This window comes from Lissotriton helveticus, chromosome 2_1 (genome assembly GCF_964261635.1).
Source record: "Lissotriton helveticus chromosome 2_1, aLisHel1.1, whole genome shotgun sequence".
In the NCBI taxonomy this organism is placed as follows: Eukaryota; Metazoa; Chordata; class Amphibia; order Caudata; family Salamandridae; genus Lissotriton; species Lissotriton helveticus.
The window spans coordinates 601,768,347-601,792,495 of NC_136059.1; the positions used below are offsets into that span (position 1 = coordinate 601,768,347).

General features: G+C 43.9%; 2 protein-coding genes across 2 annotated transcripts in view; one reads left to right on the forward strand and one right to left on the reverse strand.

Moving 5' to 3' along the window:
• RAD17 (RAD17 checkpoint clamp loader component) overlaps positions 1–24,149 on the forward strand; it is a 564,733-nt gene that overhangs the window by 113,410 nt on the left and 427,174 nt on the right. The gene's annotated exons all lie outside the window — the stretch shown is intronic.
• AK6 (adenylate kinase 6) overlaps positions 1,650–24,149 on the reverse strand; it is a 31,760-nt gene continuing 9,260 nt past the window's right edge. Inside the window, exon 5 of the mRNA XM_078675303.1 lies at positions 1,650–1,943. Within this exon, the coding sequence (XP_078531429.1) occupies positions 1,754–1,943 (190 nt within the window). The 3' untranslated portion in view covers positions 1,650–1,753. The remainder of the gene's footprint in view (positions 1,944–24,149) is intronic.

The window sequence follows — 24,149 nt, forward strand, 5'->3', positions numbered from 1 at the left end:
ATTGCTGTAGTCCTCATCCCTCACCTTCTTGTACTTCTAGTCCTCCATCAAATTGTTGTTGGTCAACTGTTGACCGTAAACTCCTCCTCCAAAGCAGAGCTCAGTTCCTTTGCAACTGGGTTTGAGATATGAAAATCACACCTTACCATGGCCTTCGAGCTCTGTGTGCCATTATTTAATGCCGAATACATTTATTTATTTGTTCATGGAGTGATTACTGTGTAGCATTGCTTACATATGGGTAAAGCCACCCTGCTTCACATGAGCACTTGCAGGCACTAACTTCTGGTCCAAGGTGAAATTAAACCGACTTAAAGTTATCCACAAATGCTACTGCTTTTTGGTTACAGGCTCAAATAGCAGACAGTCAAAGAGCGTACTCGTAGGCTTTCAAGTGCATCGATTTTAGAATGGAAACAATGCTTTTACACTAACCTCATCTTTGGGCAGGCTCTCCAGTTTGAGGACAGAGGACCCCCCCCTCCCTAAAACAGCTTAATTTTGGAATGTCTCACAAAGTTTCAGAAATGCTTCCAAATTAAGCTATTTATTTACACATGGGGCATCGGGTAAATTTGATGGCTGCATTAATGACAATCTGGGTTATATTTTATGGGATGCCCAGAGCAACGCACAGAGTAACCATGCCCCTCAAGCTACTCACACACAGCAAAAATGTAATTCTTAACTGGATAGTACAATGACACTATTGCATTTGTATATTTAACAGTGACATTAAATGATTGGTGCTAAATGTATGCACGGTGCTGTCATTTCTTTGTGGGGACGGCTCTATGGAACACAATGTTCATCCCTTAACAGCATAAACGTTCATTCCCTCACAGGTGCAGTTCGTTTAGATGAGGTATCATGGTCGTCACTTACTTTAATCACTTCACAAAAGGTAGGACCAGACTATTTGTGGCTGGGTCTTGCTACCCTCGTTATATTTAGTAAGCTGTTTTGGAGGGGCACTTTAAGGTGTCACAAACTACGTCATAATTAATTTTGTTGACCTCCTGCATTCAGTGCTTCCCCTTATGCGGCTATGGTTGCTGCTCATAATATTTAAAGAACAAGCATTTGCAGTGCGTGTGTTTGTGTGAGGGGGCGGAACGGACCTGCTCTGGAGCCCGCTGCAGGGCTCGCGGTAGGCGCTGAGCACGTTCTTTTTCCCGGGCCCACGTGGAGAGGGGTCCCTGGGGCCACCATTTACTCGAAGCTGTGGCTGATGGGTGCCTGACCCTAACATGGCCGCCAGTTGTGATTCCCCCCCCCAGCTGAACTTTTTTAAAACCTAGGGAGTAACAATACATGTAACATGGTGAGGTCCTCATAGGAGTTTACAATAAGAGACAAGGCGGTACTAAGGAAGGAGTAGTAAGCCTACTGACAAATGAAAAGCCACTGTTTACAAAGGACAGAGACAGGAGCCAATTAAAAGGAGGGCCGGAAGTGGGCGGAGCTTTATGCACATTTCCTGAATACAGCATGTCTGGAAGAGGCAGCACAAGTGCTACCTAAAAAAAATTGGGTAACATTTCTGATTCATGAAAGATAAATAGTTTTACTTTCAGTAGCACACTGTAGCTGTGGACACTATTAAACTGCTGGCTTCATAAACAAAAGATCCAAGCAACGCGACTACATACAGAATTGAAAATATTTAATTTATTGGGAGCAGCTACACCCAGAATCGTCCTATCAAAAAGTAGAAATCAGTCCTTTAAAGTCCAAGACATTGCATCAGAATTTAATTATTGTCTTTTATCCACTGCTCTGTCCACTGTGAAATCTGTTCCACGTTGCGCTCCATGTCTTCAGGAGTGTTGCTAGGTAATTGGTAGACGATTTCCTGCTTGTATGATTCTAGGGCCTCTTCATAAAGGGTCTGAAATATTTCACACTGCACGTTGTCCTGTAGCTTTTTATCTGTATAACCCCTGCAAAGAGAAACAGTTAAATACATTAATGTATGTTTTCCAAAGAGATTACAGAATCTAGTCAGCCTGCGTACCTGGGATAAAATGCCTGCAGAGAAGCATTAGAAACAAAGCTAGTCGCCTGACACTAAATTTCCCCATATTAAGTATTCTCAAATGGCTGCATTCAAACCCGAAACACTGTCCCTAACTAAAGGGCATGAAACTTGCTTTGCAAAGACTGAGACTATACCCTTTGTGTAGAGTAGACTGTTCAACATGCTTTGCTACACTTTAGATGTGTCTACTCTGTCTCTTCAGAGACAGCTGCAGTACTTCCATAAGTTTTATGTTCAGCTTCTTGAGAGGAATAGACAATTGAAAAAAGCAATAAAAAAACCCACAAATTAATTCCTTGTGCAGGACGATACAATTAACTGCAAAAGTGATTTCACCACTATTATTGTCTTTCACAAAGTGAAATGTGTGTGGCCATCAGGAATTTTTTTTATGAAGATTTTTTTAAACCTCTTGGCATCATCCGTTTCCTGTATTCAAACTACCTTAATGACATCACAAACTGTAGATGTCCCTTTGAACAAGGTTTGATTTCTTATAGGAGCACAGTCCAATAATGAATAGTTGATTAATAAAAGGTTTGCAGTGGCATACTTTGCAGTACTCTATATGACCAGGAAATTCACCTTAGAGAAAGGAGAGGCTGTATTCTGCACTGCATTTTTTTAATTACATGGTGGCACGTTGATCTTTACACAGGAAGAGGTCAATGTGCTTTTCCCACCAGCACTGGATTACCTACAAATTCACCTGCTTTTGATAACATAGTAGCAAGTTATAGTATCTAAAGGAGGATAGGAAGAGTAGAAAATATCTGCTGATGATACAATATCTGATCTTTGTGGCAGTCTTACTGTTAAATATTGGAGGGATTTGTTAGCATGAGCTGAAAGCCATTTTGTATTTCTGGCAGCCATTTTGTTTGCCATGTGCTGCCACGTGCTCGCCATGTGCTCTGTCCTCCCTCAGTGTTGGCTGCTCTTGTAATCTGCCTAGAAACTAACTATATTTAGCATCTTGCACCTTCGCACATGCCCAGAAGGGCCTAGCTAGTAGAATGCACCTGCTTCTCTAGTATAACTGTCAGGCTATTTTTGCTGCTGTATGGAGAAGTAACTCTCCTCCCACTTTGTTGAGCAAGCAGATCTTGTATGCCCATCTTAGTCATTTTGCATGCTTACATGAGCCAGGACTGCCCCTTGGTCTTATGAGGACTATGTAACCCGAAGTATATATAAGGCCACCGTTTTCTGCACTCCTCAGACTGCCTCATTCAGTTGCTAAGGCTTCTGTGTGACGTAGTCTCACTCATTTGAGGTTAATAAAAATGTTACTTTTATATTTCAACTTCTGTGCCAATTTCTTCTTTGTTGGTTTAAAAGGACCAAGTATCAGTGGAACCCCTGAGAAGGTTTCTATTTTCAACATTACCTCTGGAAGGGCATTATATGAAATATAAAATTTGAATTTACAGGAAAAGCCATAAACAGAATTGCTACCAACAAAACCATAATTTAGAATGTTTGTGATGGGTGGAGAAGGCATAGTAAAACTTGTAGAGAACTATGTTCAGTAGTGAATTATATGATTCAGAGGATCTGCACCAAGCAATTACTCCCCAGAAAACTACTAGAATGATCTCCGGCAGTTAATATGATCAGGAGGACAAGATGCCCAACAAATGTGCTGTTGTCCATAAGTGCAAAGTCTGTAATATGCACATAAAAGATACGAAATAAGTAAATATAACACACATTTGGCAAACACCTTGTGTAACTGTACGTTCGTTAACGTACAACGCAATCACTGATCTCAAGAATATGGAGAAAGGCTAGTCAAAAAAGAATGGTCGGTGCAGGAAACTGCAAAAGAGATAAACCCCTTCGAAGCTCATGACGGAATGGTTCCGTCATGACAGGGGCACAAAAATCCCTCTGCTGCAGACAGCAGCGAAATTTCCCTTTTTCATCTTATTGGCCTCACGTGGTTGGGGAAAGCCCACTAGAACCAGGGAATATATTTACTATGTAAATTAGGGGTGAGGGCTGCCTCATATGGGCACGCCAAAGCCCCCAAACCCCCCTGCACAATAACCAGAATCCCCTGCAAACCTCAACTTTTGATGAAAAAAAAAAAAAATCACTTTATTCTCAAATTTCCATGTGGGTAAGTTCTGGAACATACACGCATCCACAAATGTCCTACACCTCCGCATTCCCCCAGGTCTTCCAATGAAAATGGTACCTCACTTGCATGGGTGGGTCCAGTACCCGCGACAGGCAACGGCCCAAAACTTATTGAGGAGACATCAAAATGACCCATCACAAAACAACCTGGTTATGCAGGGGGGGTCACCTGGGTTTTTGGCCCCGGGACCGGCGGCCATCATGGGTAAATAACAAACTCACTAATTTCTGAAAAACTAGGGGAGGTGAAGACTTTGAGGAATGCGGGCCGAGTGGAATTTTGTGGATCCACACAGATTTCAGACCTTTCCATCACAGAAATGTGAGGAAAATTAGTTAAAAAAAAAAAAGATTGAGGTTTGCAAGGGATTCTGGCCAACAGTACCTGGTGAGAGCCAGACAAGTCACCCCATCCTGGATTTCCCTGGCTGTCTAGTTTTCAAAAATGTATAGTTTTGCAAGGTTTCCTTAGGTGCCGGCAAAGCTAGGGTTCAAAATCTACAGGTAGGCACTTCGCAAAAAAAAAAGGGGTCCGTTTTCACTGTGAAAATGTGTTGTGTCCACGTTGCGTTTTGGGCCATTTCCGGTCACGGGCACTAGGCCTACCCACACAAGTGAGGTACCATTTTTATCGGGAGACTAAGGGTAACACAGAATTGTAGAGCAACTGTTATTACCTATTGACTTTCGTTGCATTTCTGCCTTCCAAATGAAAGACAAGGTGTAAAAAAGAAGTCATTTTGAAAAATTACCTATAATTCTCATGCTAGTATGGGTATTCCCAATTTCGTAAATGTGCAAATATCTACGGTTTCTAAACTCTATATTATGTTCCCATTTCAGAAATACATAGGTGTCTTTTACATGTATACATTTTCCCAGAATAATTGCTATATACCCGGTACATAATAAAAAACCATTGCAAGTCGCTTCTCAGTTATTGGCTCTGGGTTCGTCGGGTTCTTGCGCAACCTACAAGTCCTATATATCCCCATAAACAGAAAAGCCCAGCGGATGTAACGGTAGATTGCTTTCAAACAGCTGTGATAATGAGGAGAAGTTACAGGTGAAAACGTTGACATAAATGTCTGTTTTTTCAACTAACTCAATTTTTCCTATATTTAACTGTTAGTTTCTATAAAGAAACCTTGAAGGCTCTACACAAATGACCCCATGCTGAATTCAGGATTTTATCGATTTTTCTAAAATGTTTAGCTTTCCAGGATCCATTATTGCCTTAATACCCATTTCTACCATTAACTAGAAGGAGGTTGAAAGCACAAAAAATTGGCTATGTCCAAGAAAAATGCCAAAACTGTAAAATATTTTGGTTTTCTGACAAAAGTTTGCTTGTCCCCGAGAGCTGGGAAGATTGTATTGTAATTGTAACTGCATTTATATAGCGCTTACTACCCCTGACGAGGCGGCGAAGCGCGTTTTCGGCGAGTAGCACGCTACTCCAGGACCCATAGAGGATTAGTGTTGCATTAGTGTAGTGAAACATGCAAGTGAATTTTAAGTGGTGGATCGGTTAGTCAGTTATATGTTAGTTAGTTATTTGGAAAGATAGCAGAATCTTGAACACGCCACTCCGGAAACCCATAAAGAATTAGTATGGTGAAATATGAAAGCAATTTGAGTGGTGGATATTAGTCAGTTATAAGAGGATGATTTCAGCACCACAACCCCTTTTTTTGATACCATTTGCAGGGGAAAAACAGACGCTTTCATCTGTAGCCCTTTTTTCCGCATTTTAAAAAACAAAAACAAAGCTGTATTTCGGCTAATTTCTGGGTCCCCTCCAGGGGAATCCACAAACCCTGGGTACCTTTAGAATCCCCATGCTGTTGGGGGAAAAAGGACACAAATTTGGCATGGATACCTTATATGATCAAACCGTTACAGGGGCCTAAGCGCAAACTACCCCAAATAGCCTAAAAAGGCTTAGCACAGAAGGGGGAAAAGGCCTAGCCTCGAAGGGGTTAACTAATTCACAATGAAATTGTGGCTTGTTTGGGAAGAAACGGAGAGAAGCATGTGAAGACAAACTTTAAATGGTTTATCGTCAGACATGTAATTTATTTTTAAATGCAAGAACCATTTTTTTCTTCATGAATTGAACTCGTTGATGTTCCGAGACTGGGACTGACATGCCCAAATATCAAGCGTCGAGATTCATGGATATTTGCTGCTAAGATTATTTCTAGAACCCAAATCAAGTCAATGAAAATATAGCTCAGTACCCAATTTGTATTTTCTCTAAAGGTAAGACCTGCTATGTTACAGATCTTATAGTGAAGGGGGGGGGGGGTACTAAAGAGTGGATGGCACCATAAGGACAACCCTGCTACATTTCCTAGCTCAGAGAAGAACTGGAACTCTTTAAGTCAAAAGAGAATACTTTAACCGTGTCATCATATAGAGAGAATCTTACAAAGAAAGTGACAGATTATTCTGTAAGATTTGTGAGTTTATTTCTACAGTGTTCTAGAGAATGGACGCCCATTATGGCTCTTGGATTCTCATTAACAAAAGACACCGGCTTAGATTAAATACAGTCAACCACTGGGAACCAATGCGGAAAGTGAAGAGGGTATGAGTCATCTCAGAAAAATGCTGCTGAAGGCCCAATTTTCTCACTATTACAATGACCATGTTTTCACGCCAAAAAAAACCAGACAACACAAGAACAACAATTTATGCAGAAACAGGCATTCATCATACCTGTGAAAAATCAAACGAGAAATAAGGAGAATTCATTCATTTTTTTTTATAATTTTATGACGATTAGGACTACAACTACCAACTGGGCTTAACTAAGGGCCAGAGAAACTGTTAACCATATCATTTTTCCTACTTGACAAAGCTGGAAAAGGATCGACGCTCAAGTGATTTGGCAAGTTCTCATCATCGAGCACGGCTGTGTCTGCTCATGTACAGCCATGCACAATAACTGCACATACAACCACTAATAGCTGTTAAGATCAAAACGGTGCCACTGATGATTGAAGGTACCCATTCAGAGTTAGCCCAGCTTGAGGGTCTATAGCACAAATGGAAAAGAAAATTATCGGACAAGTAGATGCAGTAAAACAATGTGGAGGGAGGCAACATGAAACACACACATATACATATATATATATATATATATCCAACAATTACCAACTTCTCTGCTGAAAAGAGGCACACCGACACCTGCTGAAAGAGTTTTCAAGCGCTTTATTCCACACAAAGAGAGAGCGCACAGGTACTGCAAATCCCAACATGTTTCAACTCCATTGAGCCTTGGTCACGGGAAGGTTCGTTTTTTGAAATGACCACGTGATTTAAAGACGCAGGTCACATTCTCTCACTCAAAGCGCTTTAAAACAGAAATGTTCAATAATTAACGGAAAGCAGCATAAATCATGCCAGTGTCACATTGCTGCAGTCCCAGTGTTCAATCGTACTGTTTTAGCGCTTTTAAAGTTTGCAAACCTGCATATCCAAGCAATGTTCTTCAGGTAACGCTTTCTGCTCTCCCAGCTGGCAAAAGGAAATGTTTCCTCTCGTCTCCCTTTATATATATATATATATATATACACACACACACACACACACACATACATATACTAAAAGACTCCACAGAAATGCGCACATGGCTGCCAATAAAAGGGTGGATTCCTTGTCCCCTCTGGTCAGCGAAACGCTTGCCTAAAAGAAATTCAGAAGAGAACTTGAAAAAGGAATAATACATTTCGCGCAGAGGACGCCCCTGAAGAACTTTTCTCGCATTAGAAATTGGCCTGTAGCTCATTGGATTAGAAGGGCCAGGAGAAGAGGAAATTCACCAAAATGTAAAAAAAAAAAAAAAAATAGCAAATCATGAAGAGACGATGGGGTAAAAGGCTCCCTCGATTAGTTAGCAGGAAGACAGGAGCCCTAAACAAATGAAATTAATCAACTTTGTTTATAAAGAATATATATAAATATGCACTCCACCTGATGAGCAATTAATTGAGGACACGTCTATCAGTAATGGATGGGCTACTGTTTCATGAATATGATCGGGAGGAGTTTCAAGAAAACAAAGAAGCAGTGTGCTGTTAAGAGATATCTTTGTAGTTGCTCTGCACCTTCTACGAAAAAAAAGAAGAAAAAAAAACACCTGCAGGAATTCTTTAGAAAGTGTAACAAAAAGTAGTCAGGTGGAAGAAAATTAGAGGCCTGGAAACGTCTTATTGAAAAAATAAATAATATAAGAATTGTCGACGAGGTATTACTAACACACAGCAAGACTTTTCTGAAGCAATCGTAGTGCACTGTAGACAATTAACTCAAATTAACTTTATTTAGGGCTCAGAAAAGTAAAAATATCCCCACAGTAAAGATTTTCTTTAACCCAACTCAGGAAGTCTTTGAAGTACTTGGCACATCTTTTATCAGTTGACTGGGTAAAGAATTCCATCATGGTTACCTTGTCGAGTGCCTGACCGAGCTACCAACTATAGCAAGTCGGTATACTAGGAGGGAGGCAGGACTGGGTGCATATTCAAAGACTGGAGTTATTAAATTGTCTGCCGCGGGTTCTCCATTTCCTGGGGTTGGGTGAGAACAGGATGCCAAGCAAGGATCTAAATGAAAGTAACCAAAAATAACTTAAAAACAGTCTTTTGAAATTTTAAGATATTAGGCTACGGGTGTCCACTTTATTTTCAGTACTGCTCACTACAATTAAGTCGGAAGGAAGCCAGCTCTCAGTAGTCCCTTAACAGCTATGCTGAGCTAGTTCCAGCAGGGGTATGCTGGTCTATTTTGTGCAACACATCCTGGGTTTTGCCTTGCTACCTACATGCTTTGAAGTTGCAGGAGGGGATTAGCACTTTATAAATAAAAGTATCTTATCGAGCCAGACTGCTCGAATTCAAAACCTTCTTGTGCAGACTTTCTAGCCAGTGGCAATTGCAGAATGGTCAAATACCAACACGCAGATAGTAGCCGGATAGCTCTGGATCACAGAATCCGGGAGGATAGTCTTGATTTTGGCAATGAATATTTATTAAATTGCCACAAAAACAACGATGGGTCCTGGAAATTACCTGCAGATTCGTATGAAACGTCGATGTGTCAAACTGAGTGTTGCTGGCCTGCAACAGTGTGTGGGGGTGGACTAGGAACAGCGGCTGGCACGTGTTTTTGAGGTGTTCGATGGCAGGGGTTGTCTTGAGTGTAACGGTGTCATGTAGATTGGGGTATTTGGGGCACTATAAAGGTGCCTGGGCCTCAGGCGCCACCAATATGAGTGGGCGATGCAGTGTGTAAGGGCAGAAGCTCTGTTCTGGAGAACATCATTATTAAACCTGAGGTGCAGTTAGTGCAGAATAGATACAGCGGCTTCACAGCCGTGAGCAGTTTGTGCCTGAACAGTTCATGCAAAAGCTCCAAGATCTGGGTGGGGGCCGCAACGTATGCAGTAAAACACATTCTGTGTGTGCACGTTTATCCGTGCATATAGTGAAGCCATGCCATGGGTGTGCATGTAAAAGTACACATGTCCATCTTCAGCCTGCCCAAGACATGTGAAAAGTGTGCATGTAAACACAGCCATGTCAGTCTGTAAGCTTTAAAATACAACTGCTGTAGTATCATAACCGCATGGTCTAAGCTGGAACACACAGAGTTCTAAAAGCACCCTGGGTTGCGTTGGCCACAGACATTTTGCACATTACCTACATTTATTTTTGTGGTACAATTGGCCGGAAATTTTCCTCAATGACGATAAATAATACAATATTAGGTTAGCCTGTCTCTCTGTATACCATTCAAACTTCCAATGCTCCGGTCTGCTGGTACTACTGCTATAATATACTGCATCTAAATTCAGACCTTGACTCGAGTGCCCTCTTGTGGGCAAATACATCGTTTACGCCATAGTTTTGGTGAGTACTTAGATGGTGCAATAAAGAGGTGCATTTTGTTTGTATGCCTACAAAGTAACAATAGGTTCCGCCAGTGGCTTTGCCAATATGTTTTGCCACGTTGTACTCTAGTGCAGCTGATATTCAGTATGGCTATAAGTTATTGGTCTAAAGTGGCTTGGCGTGAAGCATTCTAAAGTTGAGCAGAGTGTAGTTTTACGGAGAGGCGTAGAGTAGACTTGAATAGTATGGTGTGTTATGGAGTGGCATGCAGTGTTGTGCAGTGTAATGTATTAAGTATAGTGTCATAGTAAACAGGCGAAGAGTGGAGTAGACTGTCAGTGGAGCAGAGTGCTGTGGAGTGGCATAAAGGGTGTTGTGCAGATTCCAGTACAGGGGCACCGAGTGGCAGTGCTGTGTAGTGTGGCGGTGCGGCATGGAGCGGCGTTGCATAGAGTGGGACACTGATATGAACAAATGAAAAGCAGTGGGCAGGCTCAAGTTCACAAAATATATACATGTCTCGAAGAGACAGATCATGCGCTGTCTAGGCTCCACCTAAAAATAAATTGGAACAAACAAGTGAATAAATATGGGCGGGTACCTTTCAGGAAATCTGGTCATTACAGCGGCTCTTGGACCAGTAAAGCCCACACAAAGCTATATGAACAAGTTGAAAGTAAGGTTAATTACAGGGACGGTTAATAACTGTTTTAGGAATCAATGGTTTGTAAGTGAATTCCAGCTAATTGGCACCGCCCATTTAGGTATTTTAGCACTTAAAGCCTCTTGAAACATTGCGCATTCCCTGCTAGAACGATCCATGTGCAGCTAGCCTCCAGGTTTAGATAGAATACTCTTGTCCACTACACTGGTGGATTGCCTTTATTCATCTCTTCCAGGGGCTGGTTTATTTAAGAACAGCTCTGTATGGTTTGCTTGTACCTTTGTGTACCATGCTTAAACTATAAAAACACTATAGAGGCAAAGCAGTCCCTCTGGCTGGCTCTGAACTCTTGACAGCATACACCGGCCCTAGCAGGATGCCAAATTCCTGCGCTAAGGAGAATGCCTTTGAGGTCCGCTATGGAGACATAAAATATGACATATCACCTGGCTCCAAGTAAGTCCATATGTGAAGGTGCTGCTTGCCTTCTGAGACCATTGCAATGTTTCAGTTTATGGCAATGTCTTCAAAGCACTGCGCATAAAGCAAATTATGAATAAATGTGCATCTCTTGAAAAGTATGTTATCCTGCTATGTTTCAAAAGCTGTAAAGGAGAACAAGGGGACCCAACTCACAACGGAACCAGGGTGGTTAATTATTTAAATAACAACTCATTGAACTATTATATCGGTGTATTGGCAGTTCTTTCTCTTTGACATCTCACTTAACCCCTGTTCTAATATACGTATTTGACGTCCTTTTTTATAAATCATTATCAAGTATCTATTCCACAGGAGCCACTGTTCTTGTTTACATAATGTTTCAAAAGCTGCGCCGAACTTTTAAAACCAAGCTCTTTTGAGAATGCTTGGGTTCTTAAGCAATGGAGGGTGCAAGAACCTCCGTGCGAAGGTCATGCTACCTGGTGGGACCAAGGACAACCAGGAGACCCTCTCTCCTAGCATAAATCACCCATATGTCTGTTTTTAAACAGACACCGTTGCCCTCCCAATTTTTTTCATCGCCATCCTGGTGTCGGTTTTGGCAGTGGTGTTTTACTTAAATATCACCCAATTCAGTTACCGTAGCTTATATTTAGGGCTCCCAGTTTTCCGTTTTTACTGTTTTTTATAGAGAGGAGAGAGTGAAGAGAGAGTGAAGAGAGAGTGAAGAGAGAGTGAAGAGAGAGTGAAGAGAGAGTGAAGAGAGAGTGAAGAGAGAGTGAAGAGAGAGTGAAGAGAGAGTGAAGAGAGAGTGAAGAGAGAGTGAAGAGAGAGTGAAGAGAGAGTGAAGAGAGAGTGAAGAGAGAGTGAAGAGAGAGTGAAGAGAGAGTGAAGAGAGAGTGAAGAGAGAGTGAAGAGAGAGTGAAGAGAGAGTGAAGAGAGAGTGAAGAGAGAGTGAAGAGAGAGTGAAGAGAGAGTGAAGAGAGAGTGAAGAGAGAGTGAAGAGAGAGTGAAGAGGGAGTGAAGAGAGCAAGGGGAGTGAAGAGAGCAAGGGGAGTGAAGAGAGCAAGGGGAGTGAAGAGAGCAAGGGGAGTGAAGAGAGCAAGGGGAGTGAAGAGAGCAAGGGGAGTGAAGAGAGCAAGGGGAGTGAAGAGAGCAAGGGGAGTGAAGAGAGCAAGGGGAGTGAAGAGAGCAAGGGGAGTGAAGAGAGCAAGGGAGAGTGAAGAGAGCAGGGAGAGTGAAGAGAGCAGGGAGAGTGAAGAGAGCAGGGGAGAGTGAAGAGAGCAGGGGAGAGTGAAGAGAGCAGGGGAGAGTGAAGAGAGCAGGGGAGAGTGAAGAGAGCAGGGGAGAGTGAAGAGAGCAGGGGAGAGTGAAGAGAGCAGGGGAGAGTGAAGAGAGCAGGGGAGAGTGAAGAGAGCAGGGGAGAGTGAAGAGAGCAGGGGAGAGTGAAGAGAGCAGGGGAGAGTGAAGAGAGCAGGGGAGAGTGAAGAGAGCAGGGGAGAGTGAAGAGAGCAGGGGAGAGTGAAGAGAGCAGGGGAGAGTGAAGAGAGCAGGGGAGAGTGGTGAGAGGGGAGAGTGGTGAGAGGGGAGAGTGGTGAGAGGGGAGAGTGGTGAGAGGGGAGAGTGGTGAGAGGGGAGAGTGGTGAGAGGGGAGAGTGGTGAGAGGGGAGAGTGGTGAGAGGGGAGAGTGGTGAGAGGGGAGAGTGGTGAGAGGGGAGAGTGGTGAGAGGGGAGAGTGGTGAGAGGGGAGAGTGGTGAGAGGGGAGAGTGGGGAGAGTGGTGAGAGGGGAGAGTGGTGAGAGGGGAGAGTGGTGAGAGGGGAGAGTGGTGAGAGGGGAGAGTGGTGAGAGGGGAGAGTGGTGAGAGGGGAGAGTGGTGAGAGGGGAGAGTGGTGAGAGGGGAGAGTGGTGAGAGGGGAGAGTGGTGAGAGGGGAGAGTGGTGAGAGGGGAGAGTGGTGAGAGGGGAGAGTGGTGAGAGGGGAGAGTGGTGAGAGGGGAGAGTGGTGAGAGGGGAGAGTGGTGAGAGGGGATAGTGGTGAGAGGGGATAGTGGTGAGAGGGGATAGTGGTGAGAGGGGATAGTGGTGAGAGGGGATAGTGGTGAGAGGGGATAGTGGTGAGAGGAGAGTGGTGAGATGGGAGAGTGGGGATAGTGAGGATAGTGAGGAGAGGGGAGATTGAGGTGAGAGAGGGAGGGGAGAGTGGTGAGAGTAAGGAAAGCGGAGAGATAAGAGGGGCCACGCATCCCTCATTTCAGTTCTTCTGTTGTGGGCAGTGGCGTATCTTTACTCACTATTGTTTGGTGAGAATATTAGAAGCGTTTCTGCGCAGAAGATTACGCCTCAGGAATTAAAATATCGGATAAACACGGCCTGTTTGTTTGCAGCGTTTCTAAAAAGTGAAAACAAGCGGCAGCTACAGTAAACAGCGCAGTCTGGCGAGCAGGCGGCCTGCTGGGGACAGGGTGTCAGCCTCCTACCCTCGAATCGAATTAGAGGCACAGCGTGCTCATGAGTCATGGCGAGTGTAAAGAGCAGGCGATGGCGGAGGGTTGTCAGCGCCTCTGGGCAATGGAGGAGGGAGTCTAGAATTCAGCAAATGGAGCCGCATTTTTTTGCACAGCAGTACAAGCTGCTGTGCTACATAGCTTAATGTAAAATAAAAAATAAAAAATGTGGTCAGATCGTGTCATATCGCTTTTTTTTTTTACTTTAAGCTGTGCAGGTACAAAGAAGTTTAAATTGTTATTTTTCCTATACTTCATGCCCAGTGAAGTTACTAGCGTGCCAAGGTGTAGCTAGCTGGAACGCGGAGCATGGACAGACTGGTGTTACGGCCAGAGGTGCTAACTTTGAAACTGGGGAACCAGATTAGAGTCTTGGCACCAGATCAACATCCTGTAATTCTGGGCAAATCAAATAGCCGCCCCTTGCCTGAAAAATGATGTGTCCTTCTGCAATGTAACTGGTGCTCATCTAAATCACTCCAAGTCCTTCCAGTGGACTCTGCGCTATATAAAACAAGCTATGATCGAGGGAGGCAATTAGCAATGGGGTGGGGAAGGGGCATGCAGTGACAGGACCTAGGTAGTGAGAGACAGGCCAGCAACGAAGGGGAAGAAGCATGCAGCGACAGACGTGAGGTTGTGGTAGGGACAGGCAAGCAACAAAATAGAATGTGGACGCTGGACAGTAAAAAAAAAATGGATACTACAAGTGCAAGGCCAGTGGAAGGACACTGGATGCCGAAAACATTACTTGAGCCAGGCGCCACAGCAAGAACAAAGACGTGAAGCCAAGCAGGAAGCTGGAGGGAGGAGGCACTGACCAACAGGAAAAAAGGAAACACGAGTAACGTGGGAAACAATTAGTAGTAAGTAAAGGTAAGTAATGCCAGGGCTCTAAACCCCTTTAAGATTTTTTTTCTCGTAACAAGAGATTTTGCAATCGCCGTCTAGGCTTAACTCACACTTCTAACGCACAAAGTCGAATCACACATTAAAGCTATACTATTTGTGCAGGTATTGGGAAAAGGTCAAAATCCATCTAGGACAAGGAGAAATACGTAAAACTTGTACAGTCAGAAGGAACTACACATGCATATTAAGCCAAACACAATCTATAAACACAGCCCGATAACGAGACTGAGCTATACAAGACTTATGTAAGCACATCCGTAGGCCAAGCAAAATCCACGACAACGGAGAATCTCCATGTGTATGGAGCCAAACAACTACACAAAGCAATGCTAAATCTACAGACAGCGAAGTCAACACTGTACAAAAGTAAAATAAGATTTGCAACCAAAGCCAACACGTGAAACAAGCCCTCGGCATTGCTGTGGTGGGGAGGGCGGGCTGGGAGAGGCAAGAATAGGGGAGAGTAAGGGTGACGAGACGCACGGGGAGCAGCAGCCTTTGATGTGCCGGCCGGCCGTGGGCAGTGAATAATTAGGGGAGGAGAAATGCCAGAGCGCACGCTGGGGGAAGCTTGTGGGAGGGAGGCTGGTGGCTTTGATACGTGCACGCGCTTTTTTCACGGGCACAGCATCAAATCGCCCGTTTGGTTAAGCTCTCATTAAGCCCCAATATGTCTCGACATCTGCATTGCGCAAGCGCCTTGGCAGAGGTCGAGCCCTAAAAACTATCACAAACATGGTGGTCTGCTACCCCAAAAGGGCCACATCCATGTAATTACAGGCCATTCCCAATGGGTAAACGAAAGAGAAGACTCTTGGGATTAATATCAATCTACGTTAAACTGAAAATATTCACAGTCAAAAGATATAAACGTGTGGTGGCGACCTAACTCGTTCCAGCGACGGAAGGTGGTGTATATTTCCATACATCTACATGGTAGTCGTGATACACAGGATCAGGTCACGATCTACATTTGAATATCATTACAACACGAATAAGGTAAATCCTATTGCATATTGCAACACGATATTGAAAATATTAAATACGGCAGGGTTTCAACATACGTGGAAGGACCGTAGACGAATCTATATAGATGTTAAAAAGAACGTGCATTATAATAACGGCATCACCCTTGTATCTACAAAGGACCCCGATATGGCTTAACAATCCAGCCCAGTCGTGATCATCTATAGGATTCATGAATTACATATCATCTATATGAGACAAATATCTTTAATGTCCTGATGAAGGTGGTGGTCTAATAATTTATCGCCATCGAAACGCGCGGACGCTTCTTTTGGTATACGGTTGCATTCAAGGAGCCTCCTCTTGTCCAATAACATTACGATATAATGGACTGATGAAATTACCATTAAGTGATTCTTTTTTGGAGCAACCTTATCTTGATTGTTTCGCACTTCTTTTGTCTCTCAATGTTTCTTATTTGTTGATTTTTAGATTGATGTATTGTACTAATTAGGTTTTATTATAAAAATATAATTTTTAAATGCAACAAATATATACTAATAAATGAATGGTTTTTAATATGGATTTTTGAGTTCCCTGCCCTTGTGTGTATTACAGTTGTTTTGGGTTCAAAGAGTAATGTATACGTACTTTTTGAGACTGTCTGAATGTTGACTGTGGGGGTTTGAATATTTTCAGTTTAACGTCGATTGCTATTAATCCCAAGAGAGTCTTCGCTTTCTTTTACCAGTGGTACCCTGTCTCTTGGCAAGTGGGGTCGCTCCCTTCTTCTTGTGTACAGTCCCAATGCGACTTGCCGCATGAATATTGATTCGGTAGGTCAATTCCGACCCTACTGGGATTTGCTAAATGTGTCTGAGACACATTAGTATATTGCATTTTGCGACTACCTAATTGCGAGTTGCATAAAGTCGCAATTAGGAACTAGTAAAATGTTTTTGTCGCACATGTGGCCCTAAAATGCTTTATTAGGCAGGTTGGTTTTGAGGCAATTCACTGGTGTAAAAGTTAACAATTAGCATTAAGTATTTTCAGAAAAACACTAATGAACGCTCATAGCACCTGGTTAAGAATAGTCCATAAGTGCTGTGTTCTTGAGGTTTTGCAGTAGCAGATTCACAACATAAAAGGAGATTTCAGAATTTGTAGCACTAACCTTCTTAGCTCTGCATTGTACCAAAGTAAAGTTACTATTGACACCTTCGAGAAATAAACATTTAAATCAGCAAAATAAGGTGATGGCCTATGCTGACGATACACAGCTGCTGTTTACCTGGGACAAGACCTCCAGCTCAGTTGTGGCAGCCCAACAGTGCCTAGTTTCCATCTTTAAATGGCTAGCTGATGCTCAGCTTAAATGTAACGAACAAAAATCTGAGATTTTACTGTTCGGTAGCTTTCACACTGACTTTTGCGAACAGCTGTGGCCCCCTGACTCCCCGTTCCCCTCGGCGACAGGACAGTCTGATAAAAACTTGGGAGTCTGGTTTGACGAGAGTCTATCCTTTTCCTCCAACATTAAGAAACTGGCAGGCTGTTGCTTTGGTCTCAAGACTCTGCGCACTTTTTTTCTGCTCCTCCCCCAAGCGGCTAGAGAAACGGTCACCTGTGCCCTGATCCTTTCCCAGTTGAACTATGCCATTGCTCTCTTTGTCGGGTCCCCGGCTACCTGCTCAAAAAACTTCAGGTAGTCCAGAACACGGCTGCCAGATTGCTATTGGGTCTCTCAGCCATGACTAGTGTGACCTTTCAACTTAGTTCTCTCCATTGGCTTCCTGTTGCAGATAGAGTTAGATTTAAATCTTCGGTTTTGGCCCATCGAGCCCTTCATGGCCTTGGCCCCCTCTATCTCCAGAAGCGCTTCTCCTTTTACCGCCCGGCTCGTGCCCTTCGCTCTGCCACTCAGTGCCTTGCCCGGGTGCCTCGCTTCCGACTTCGGAGGATGGGAGGCAGTTCCCTCTCTGTGAAGGCCAGTCTAGCCTGAAATGCCCCCCCCCCCCTTTCTACAGTCGAATCAGAACCCCACCATTTAAAAAAAAAAAAAAAACTCAGGACACATCTCTTTGTTTGTTAATTTCTTCTTGTTCCTCTTGAGTCACGCGCCGGGACACTCATGAGTAGCCGTGCGCGTTACAAGTGGAAATAACATAACACTGAAAAGCGAGCAACGGGCAAAAAAGAAATAAAAAAATCTGGGTTACTCCACATGTAGGACGCAAACACATGGATTACACCAAATAGCTAGACAGCCTCTTCAACAAAAGGAGCCTGTATACCTAGCATGCCCTTCCTGGCAACTCAGATAGACTGTAGAGATAGGGCAAAGCGAACATACACCTGGTGCACGACATTTACACCAACATGGAGGTACCTGTACAGAAACATCTGAACAAACTAAATGAACAGCCAGTGTCCTGCCCAAACACTGTACCAATTGCAGATTACTTATAAGACTCTTGTGCCTGGGCAATGATCTTCCAGAAAGAAAGCTCTTAATTGAGACAACATAACCTACAGACTGGGACAATGTATACCAAGTTTGCAGACTCCCCTGAAAGTAAAGGATGGGAACTCTAGTCAATACAAAGGAGACATGGTCTTCCACACCCATATCTGATAAGGAGGCGTGGGAGAAACACACTGTTCTCAGCTGGAGTTGGTCACTAGCGCAGAGATGTAAATGAGAGACAATAGAGGGTGCTGGTTAGGTTTCGCATTTGATCCACACTACTTAAAAGAAGTACCTCTCGGAATGTAGTTTGCTTGCAAGAAAAAGATTCTGAAGCAAGAAGTACTTGGTATGCAACTACTAAACGTACAAAAAAAGAAATTGAGGACAAAAACTCATACATTCCATCTAACACTAAACAGGGAGTGCTCACAGCTTTTTCAGTCTGCTTTGGGGAAAATTGAGGGCTACTGGGCCCATCCAGAGAAGCATGTGGAAGGAACACACCAGGAGCTTTAAACTCACTTTTGGGCACATTTCGTAATCATCCTCAGACTGGCTTGGCTGTATGCCCACAAATTAAAAACAAAGGAAGGTGAACTTAAAAATAACCAAAATATAGAGATCTTTTTTAATTCTAATTATAAGTGCACCTAACTCTTCTTCCCAATTACATTCCACCAGGTCAACTGTATGGGATAACAAAGGTTTCTGCGCAAACCTCCAATTACATTTTATTATGCTGAACATTGATTTTAATTAATGCACTTGAAAAATGATTTTTCCTTTCATTATTCAATGCAAAATCTTTAGTATTTTTTGTTGAAACGCTTCTCTTAATATGCATGTACTGCACACCAATTTATGTTACTGCAATTTATGCACTGTAAGATTCACCTCTACAAGTTAAAGGTGAATGATTATGAGGAGGCGTCAATGTAAAAATACACATTTTCTTTAAACAGGGCTCAACACCGGTATTCAATTCATTGGTTTATTTATTTTACTTGTATTGTGAAATAAACTACTGTGGTAATAGTTTCTACTGGTTACGGTCTTTGGCTGACGAGCTTGAACTGTCTTTACCTATAACTAGCGGCCCGTCCCGACGTTGTCCGGGTATGACAAAAATGTCTGCAATGGTTAGAATAGGTGTGTATATTTTATTTCAAAACCTCATGGTATACCACATTTGTTAAGGCTGCAGGGTAAGTAGGCCCTAAAGCATGTAGTTGTTCTCAAGTTTAACACGCTATTTGTCGCAATTTTAGAAATTGTTTGTTACCTGTGTTTTAGATCCGTGCAGACACGCTACTGCTGGGTGTTCCTTGCAGCTAAACTTGTGGCCGTTAGTGGCTCATCTGGGAACGTTTTCCCTTTTGTGCTCCTGCGCACCTCACAGTCCCGTGACTCAGTCGTTCTTGCTTCCCCTTTGTGGCAGCTTACTAAGTCTCTGCCCGCACCTCCGCCCTTTCTTATAGATGGGTCCTCACAATGAATGAAGTCGCCCCAACGATGCTCTGTGTGCATGGGCTTGCATTTGCCTCTATCACCTGATCAGCATGCGGCTGCATGTGCCTCTGCAGCCGCGGATCACTTTGTGAATGTTTACCTCTCTGAGAAAGCGCCCCAGCGATATGTGCCTCTGCATCCGCTGATTACGGCGCCAACGTTCAGCGTGTGTGCCTGCTGTCAAGTCCCTTGGCCTTACAGTGTACAAATGCGGCACCGCGATGCTGAGCGTGTTCCAAATGTCTCCGTTCAATGTGATAATGCGGACCAGCGATGCTCATGTGCCTCTGCATTCGCTGATTAAGGCGCCGACGTTCAGCGTGTGTACGTCATCCGACGGCGTACTTAGAACGCTATTCTCATGCTTCAAACGTCATACAATGCTGAACGTACACGCCCACCTCAGAGGTGGTGCTACATCCAACGGACTACTTTGTCCCACAACGTGCTTTGCCCCTTCCAAATTATATTTTGCGCTGGTGTATAGCCTATGTCCATCTGCTTTGCCTCACCTTTCCAATGCTGTAGGCGGTGTTGCGGTTGGCGCAGTGGTTCGGGAGCTTACCCGCCTCAAAGGTTTGGCAATGCTGAACGTACACGCCCACCTCAGAGGTGGTGCTACATCCAACGGACTACTTTGTCCCACAACGTGCTTTGTCCCTTCCAAACTACATTTTGCGCTGGTGTATAGCCTATGTCCATCTGCTTTGCCTCACCTTTCCAATGCTGTATGCGGTGTTCCGGTTGGCGCAGTGGTGCCGGAGCTTACCCGCCTCAAAGGTTTGGTCTCTCTCTTTATATTATTAGTATGGAAATGGATTGCTTTGAAAATCAAAGCCCTAGGAGGAATGAAGTAAAAATGCTTCACTTGCTAAGACCCTTTCAGTCTGTGAATATTTTGTTAATTTCTGTTCAAAACTTAATAAAGGACGATTCATATAGTCATGGGATGTGTTTGCCACTACAAACAATGCATCAGTTTCTCAATTAGCACAGTGAAAAATACTTAAAGTAAACCGATTTCATCGAATTTTCATGTGTTCGCTCTTCATATTTGGATTATTAACAATCAGGCTTCACCACTTCCAGGTTTGCATTTACGTTTTTTCTAAGAATTGCTAACCGTATCTCAGTCAGAAGGGAATGCTAACAGGATATAAATAAGTATTTTTAATGGAAACGTACAGCTGCCACCTGCCAATTCATACATGTTCAGAGATGTATCTAAAAAGCCTGTGAAAGTTAGGGCGGTAGAAACCCATGGGATTCCGAACCAGCTGTGTTTTACATGGGCCATCTTGCTATGAATTCGCTCAGATGCACTGTGGTAAATGGAGTGCATTAAAACTCACCATTGCTGTAGCCCGTGCAGAGTGTCTCCACCCATGCACTTCAGAATATTTGTCCTTAAGTAAAAAGTAACTCTTTAAATTTGGGGGTGGCTCACGGTCTCTTCGGGTTTCTGTACCCACCTTCAGAGTGCAGGTGCATCCCAGAGCTCGTCAGCTCAAAATCTCAACAAGAGCCAGGTATGTATCAAAAACGCATGTGAACTGACAATAGAAATCTATGGACCCAGTTATATGAACCAGATGTGTTCCACAGGGGCCAACTTCCAATGAATTATACTCATTTTCTCTTCTCTGTTCAGCTCAAGTATTAGCTCAGCTTGGACGAGATATTTTCGTTGATTGAGAGAAGCTTGGCCCAGGTAATTTTTTCAAGGATTATCACTATTGTAATGAGTTTCATTATGCAAATGTATCTTATGTGGACATACTGAAAATCCGGAATAGAACATGCCCTCCTGGACCCAAGATAGACACCGCAGGCCTTCCCTGCTTCCACATGCACCAGGATTGTTACAGCAAGTCAGTAATTTTCCCGTGATACATCTGATGTACTGCTCTATATGTAATTAAGTTTCACTTTTGAATAAAGGTAATCAAGAGTGTATTCAAAGAGTCTCCTTAAAGCAAAAGGCAGTAGCACTGATTTGAGAAAGTCACGACCGGAGTGAAAAGACAACAACTACTAGTCAAAAAGCCTTGATTTGGAGATACTGCGGTTCCTTAATGCCTTTCTGAAATCCTGCTATCTGAACATGTTATCATGTAACAGCAGCCACAACTAGAACCTGCAGAACTACCTATTTATAATTAAAAGACCTCCTCAAAAACGAGGTACACATTCCCGGCATTGTACCCAATGAGGACGCCTCCCTCAGATTAAGGCTGTGGTTAATTCAGTCTTTGCAGCGCCTAAGAATAATCCTCAATCTCCTATTGCAAAAGAAATACTACAATGATCTCAACGCCTATACTTGTAAAAATTTCGCAAAGCAAAAATGGCATTACATGTAGGCTGATAGATAATAGTACATGCAAAATACTTGTAGAGGGGCTTTAAACTATCTAGACTCTCTTAATTAGTGGTCATGCAAGGTCTTTGTTAGCAAAGAGAAAGTGTTGTCCAGAATAAGAATTTCTCCATTAAAAAGAGCATCTGTTAATACTTCTCTGCCCATAATGCAAATTAAAAATAGCGTTCAGATGTTCAAGTAAGGCTCATGGGATCCTTCAAGTAATAGTTAGGCCAAAGTGCTGACAATAGAAAATTAAGAATTTGTGAAAAACCTACTTTAAGACACATTGACTTAATTCTTTATGTGTGCAAGATAGGTTGCAGCACATGAGCTCAATTCTTCATCACTGCTGGATGCAGATAATCATCAAGAGCTTGTGTGTAGCACACAGAGCTCAACCTGGAAACAACAAGTTGTAGTATTGTAGCATGTCAGTGTGATGCTGCACTGTTTCCAGCAAAAGGTCAGCTTCACATCAGTTTGCACAATTAAAAACAATGTTTTCGGAGGAGGAGCTACGCTAGCAACCAAGATGGCCGTGTAAGCTCCCGGCTCTGTCGACCTCCGTCAGTAGCTGATAAATCCTGTTAATAATCCTGACTTCGCACCAGACTCCCTGTGGCTGAATCGTTGCTGAGCCGAAAAGGTGCAATCCCGAGATTTTTATCGCTTCGAATGATGAAGCTATGCCGTGTTTCATTCTCGGCCTAACCCAGCGTGGAAGCCGGGGCCTCGAGTTCTGACCCATCCGGGTTGGAGTTGAACAACATCGGCCGCGGGACTTGGGCGGCGTCCGGTCTCCCGAAGTAGAGAATATCCTGGCCTGCTTGGATGGTGGTCCAGTTGACGCGAAGGACACGGTGGCAAGACGCATCTGTGGCTTTGGTTGGGGGTCCGTCACCCGAAGACCCTGCTGGCACCCCGGGGTCAACGGGTTTTGGATCCTCGCTGACTGCGACTGGGTAGAGATCACGGGATCGACAGATCGTCCACCGTTACTGCCCGCTCCGCTCGTGTCTGTTCCCCCGGAGTAGTCGACCTCCGGGGTTGAGGATTTGATCTGTCCTTGAGCGAGAGAAGATGGAGCGGGCGGAGTGTACGCCATCGCTGAAGACCGTAATGGCCGCCATTGGGGCGCTTCAAAGCCACCATCCACAAAATGGTCATAACAGTTGAGACTATGTGTTCGAGACCGGACTCCGACCCTTTGCCAGATTCGAAACAAGTTGTGTTACCCGCAAAGCCGGTTCTGCCTGGAAAAGAGGGCCCCGCGCGGAAACCAGAACTGGTGTCTTTCGTCAGCTCATGAACAACAGCCTGCGAGCTCGGAAATACTACAAACTCACCATACTCAATGGCAATACCGCACAAGATGGGCACAGCCGATCTTCTACACCAGGAGAACACCCCCAGTGCTTATTGGATTGATTTACCACTTTTCGCCTCCCATTTGGTTCTACTATGTTCTAGAGACTACTGTCGGTGGAAGAGTATCTTCATTTGATTTGCGGGCTTCAAGGTCTAAAACTTCGGACTCGCTCCGACTGTACCGATTTCGACTTCCTTGAACGTTTTGACTCTCCTCTTACTATGGCGGTTCTAATGGGGGGAGCTCGCATGAAAGATCGGAAGGGCCAAGGATGAGTTCGACTTTCTGGGTTTGATATAACGGTTTCATTGGACACGGGAATTGCTGCCTATAACGTTGCGGGAGTTGGGCGGGGGTTTTTAACTTATAAACTTCCCCGGTTTGTTTGGCTAGTAAATGCTACTTTTACAATGTTTTGACCATATTTAGGGGTCGTTTGCTTCTGGCGGGGGGTAGGGGAGACCGGGAGCCTGTATGACATCTCCTCCTCCACTCTTTTCCTACTTTTAGGATTTAGTTAGAGGGGCGACAGGCACGCTAGTGGGGTCAGGCCGTAGCCATTGCAGGGGTGCAGGTTGGGGGAACCGGGGGGGGTTTGTTGTTTTGCCTTCTTTAGTTCTATGGCCTTTTTTTCTTTCCTTTCCTTCTTTACGAGAGGTGGGTTGTTTCTCCTGAGTCGATCTTTTTTCATAGTTTGGTATCTACGCTGGTCTAATTATCCTGATTCGTGGGTGGGCAGGCTCTGAAGGCCTCAGCTTCAGGGGGTTGCCGATCGTGATGTTTTTTCTCCTGCCACGTACCTGCTAATGCAGACGTCACATACCCCCCTTCACTGCTTTGTACCTTGTCAGTTTAG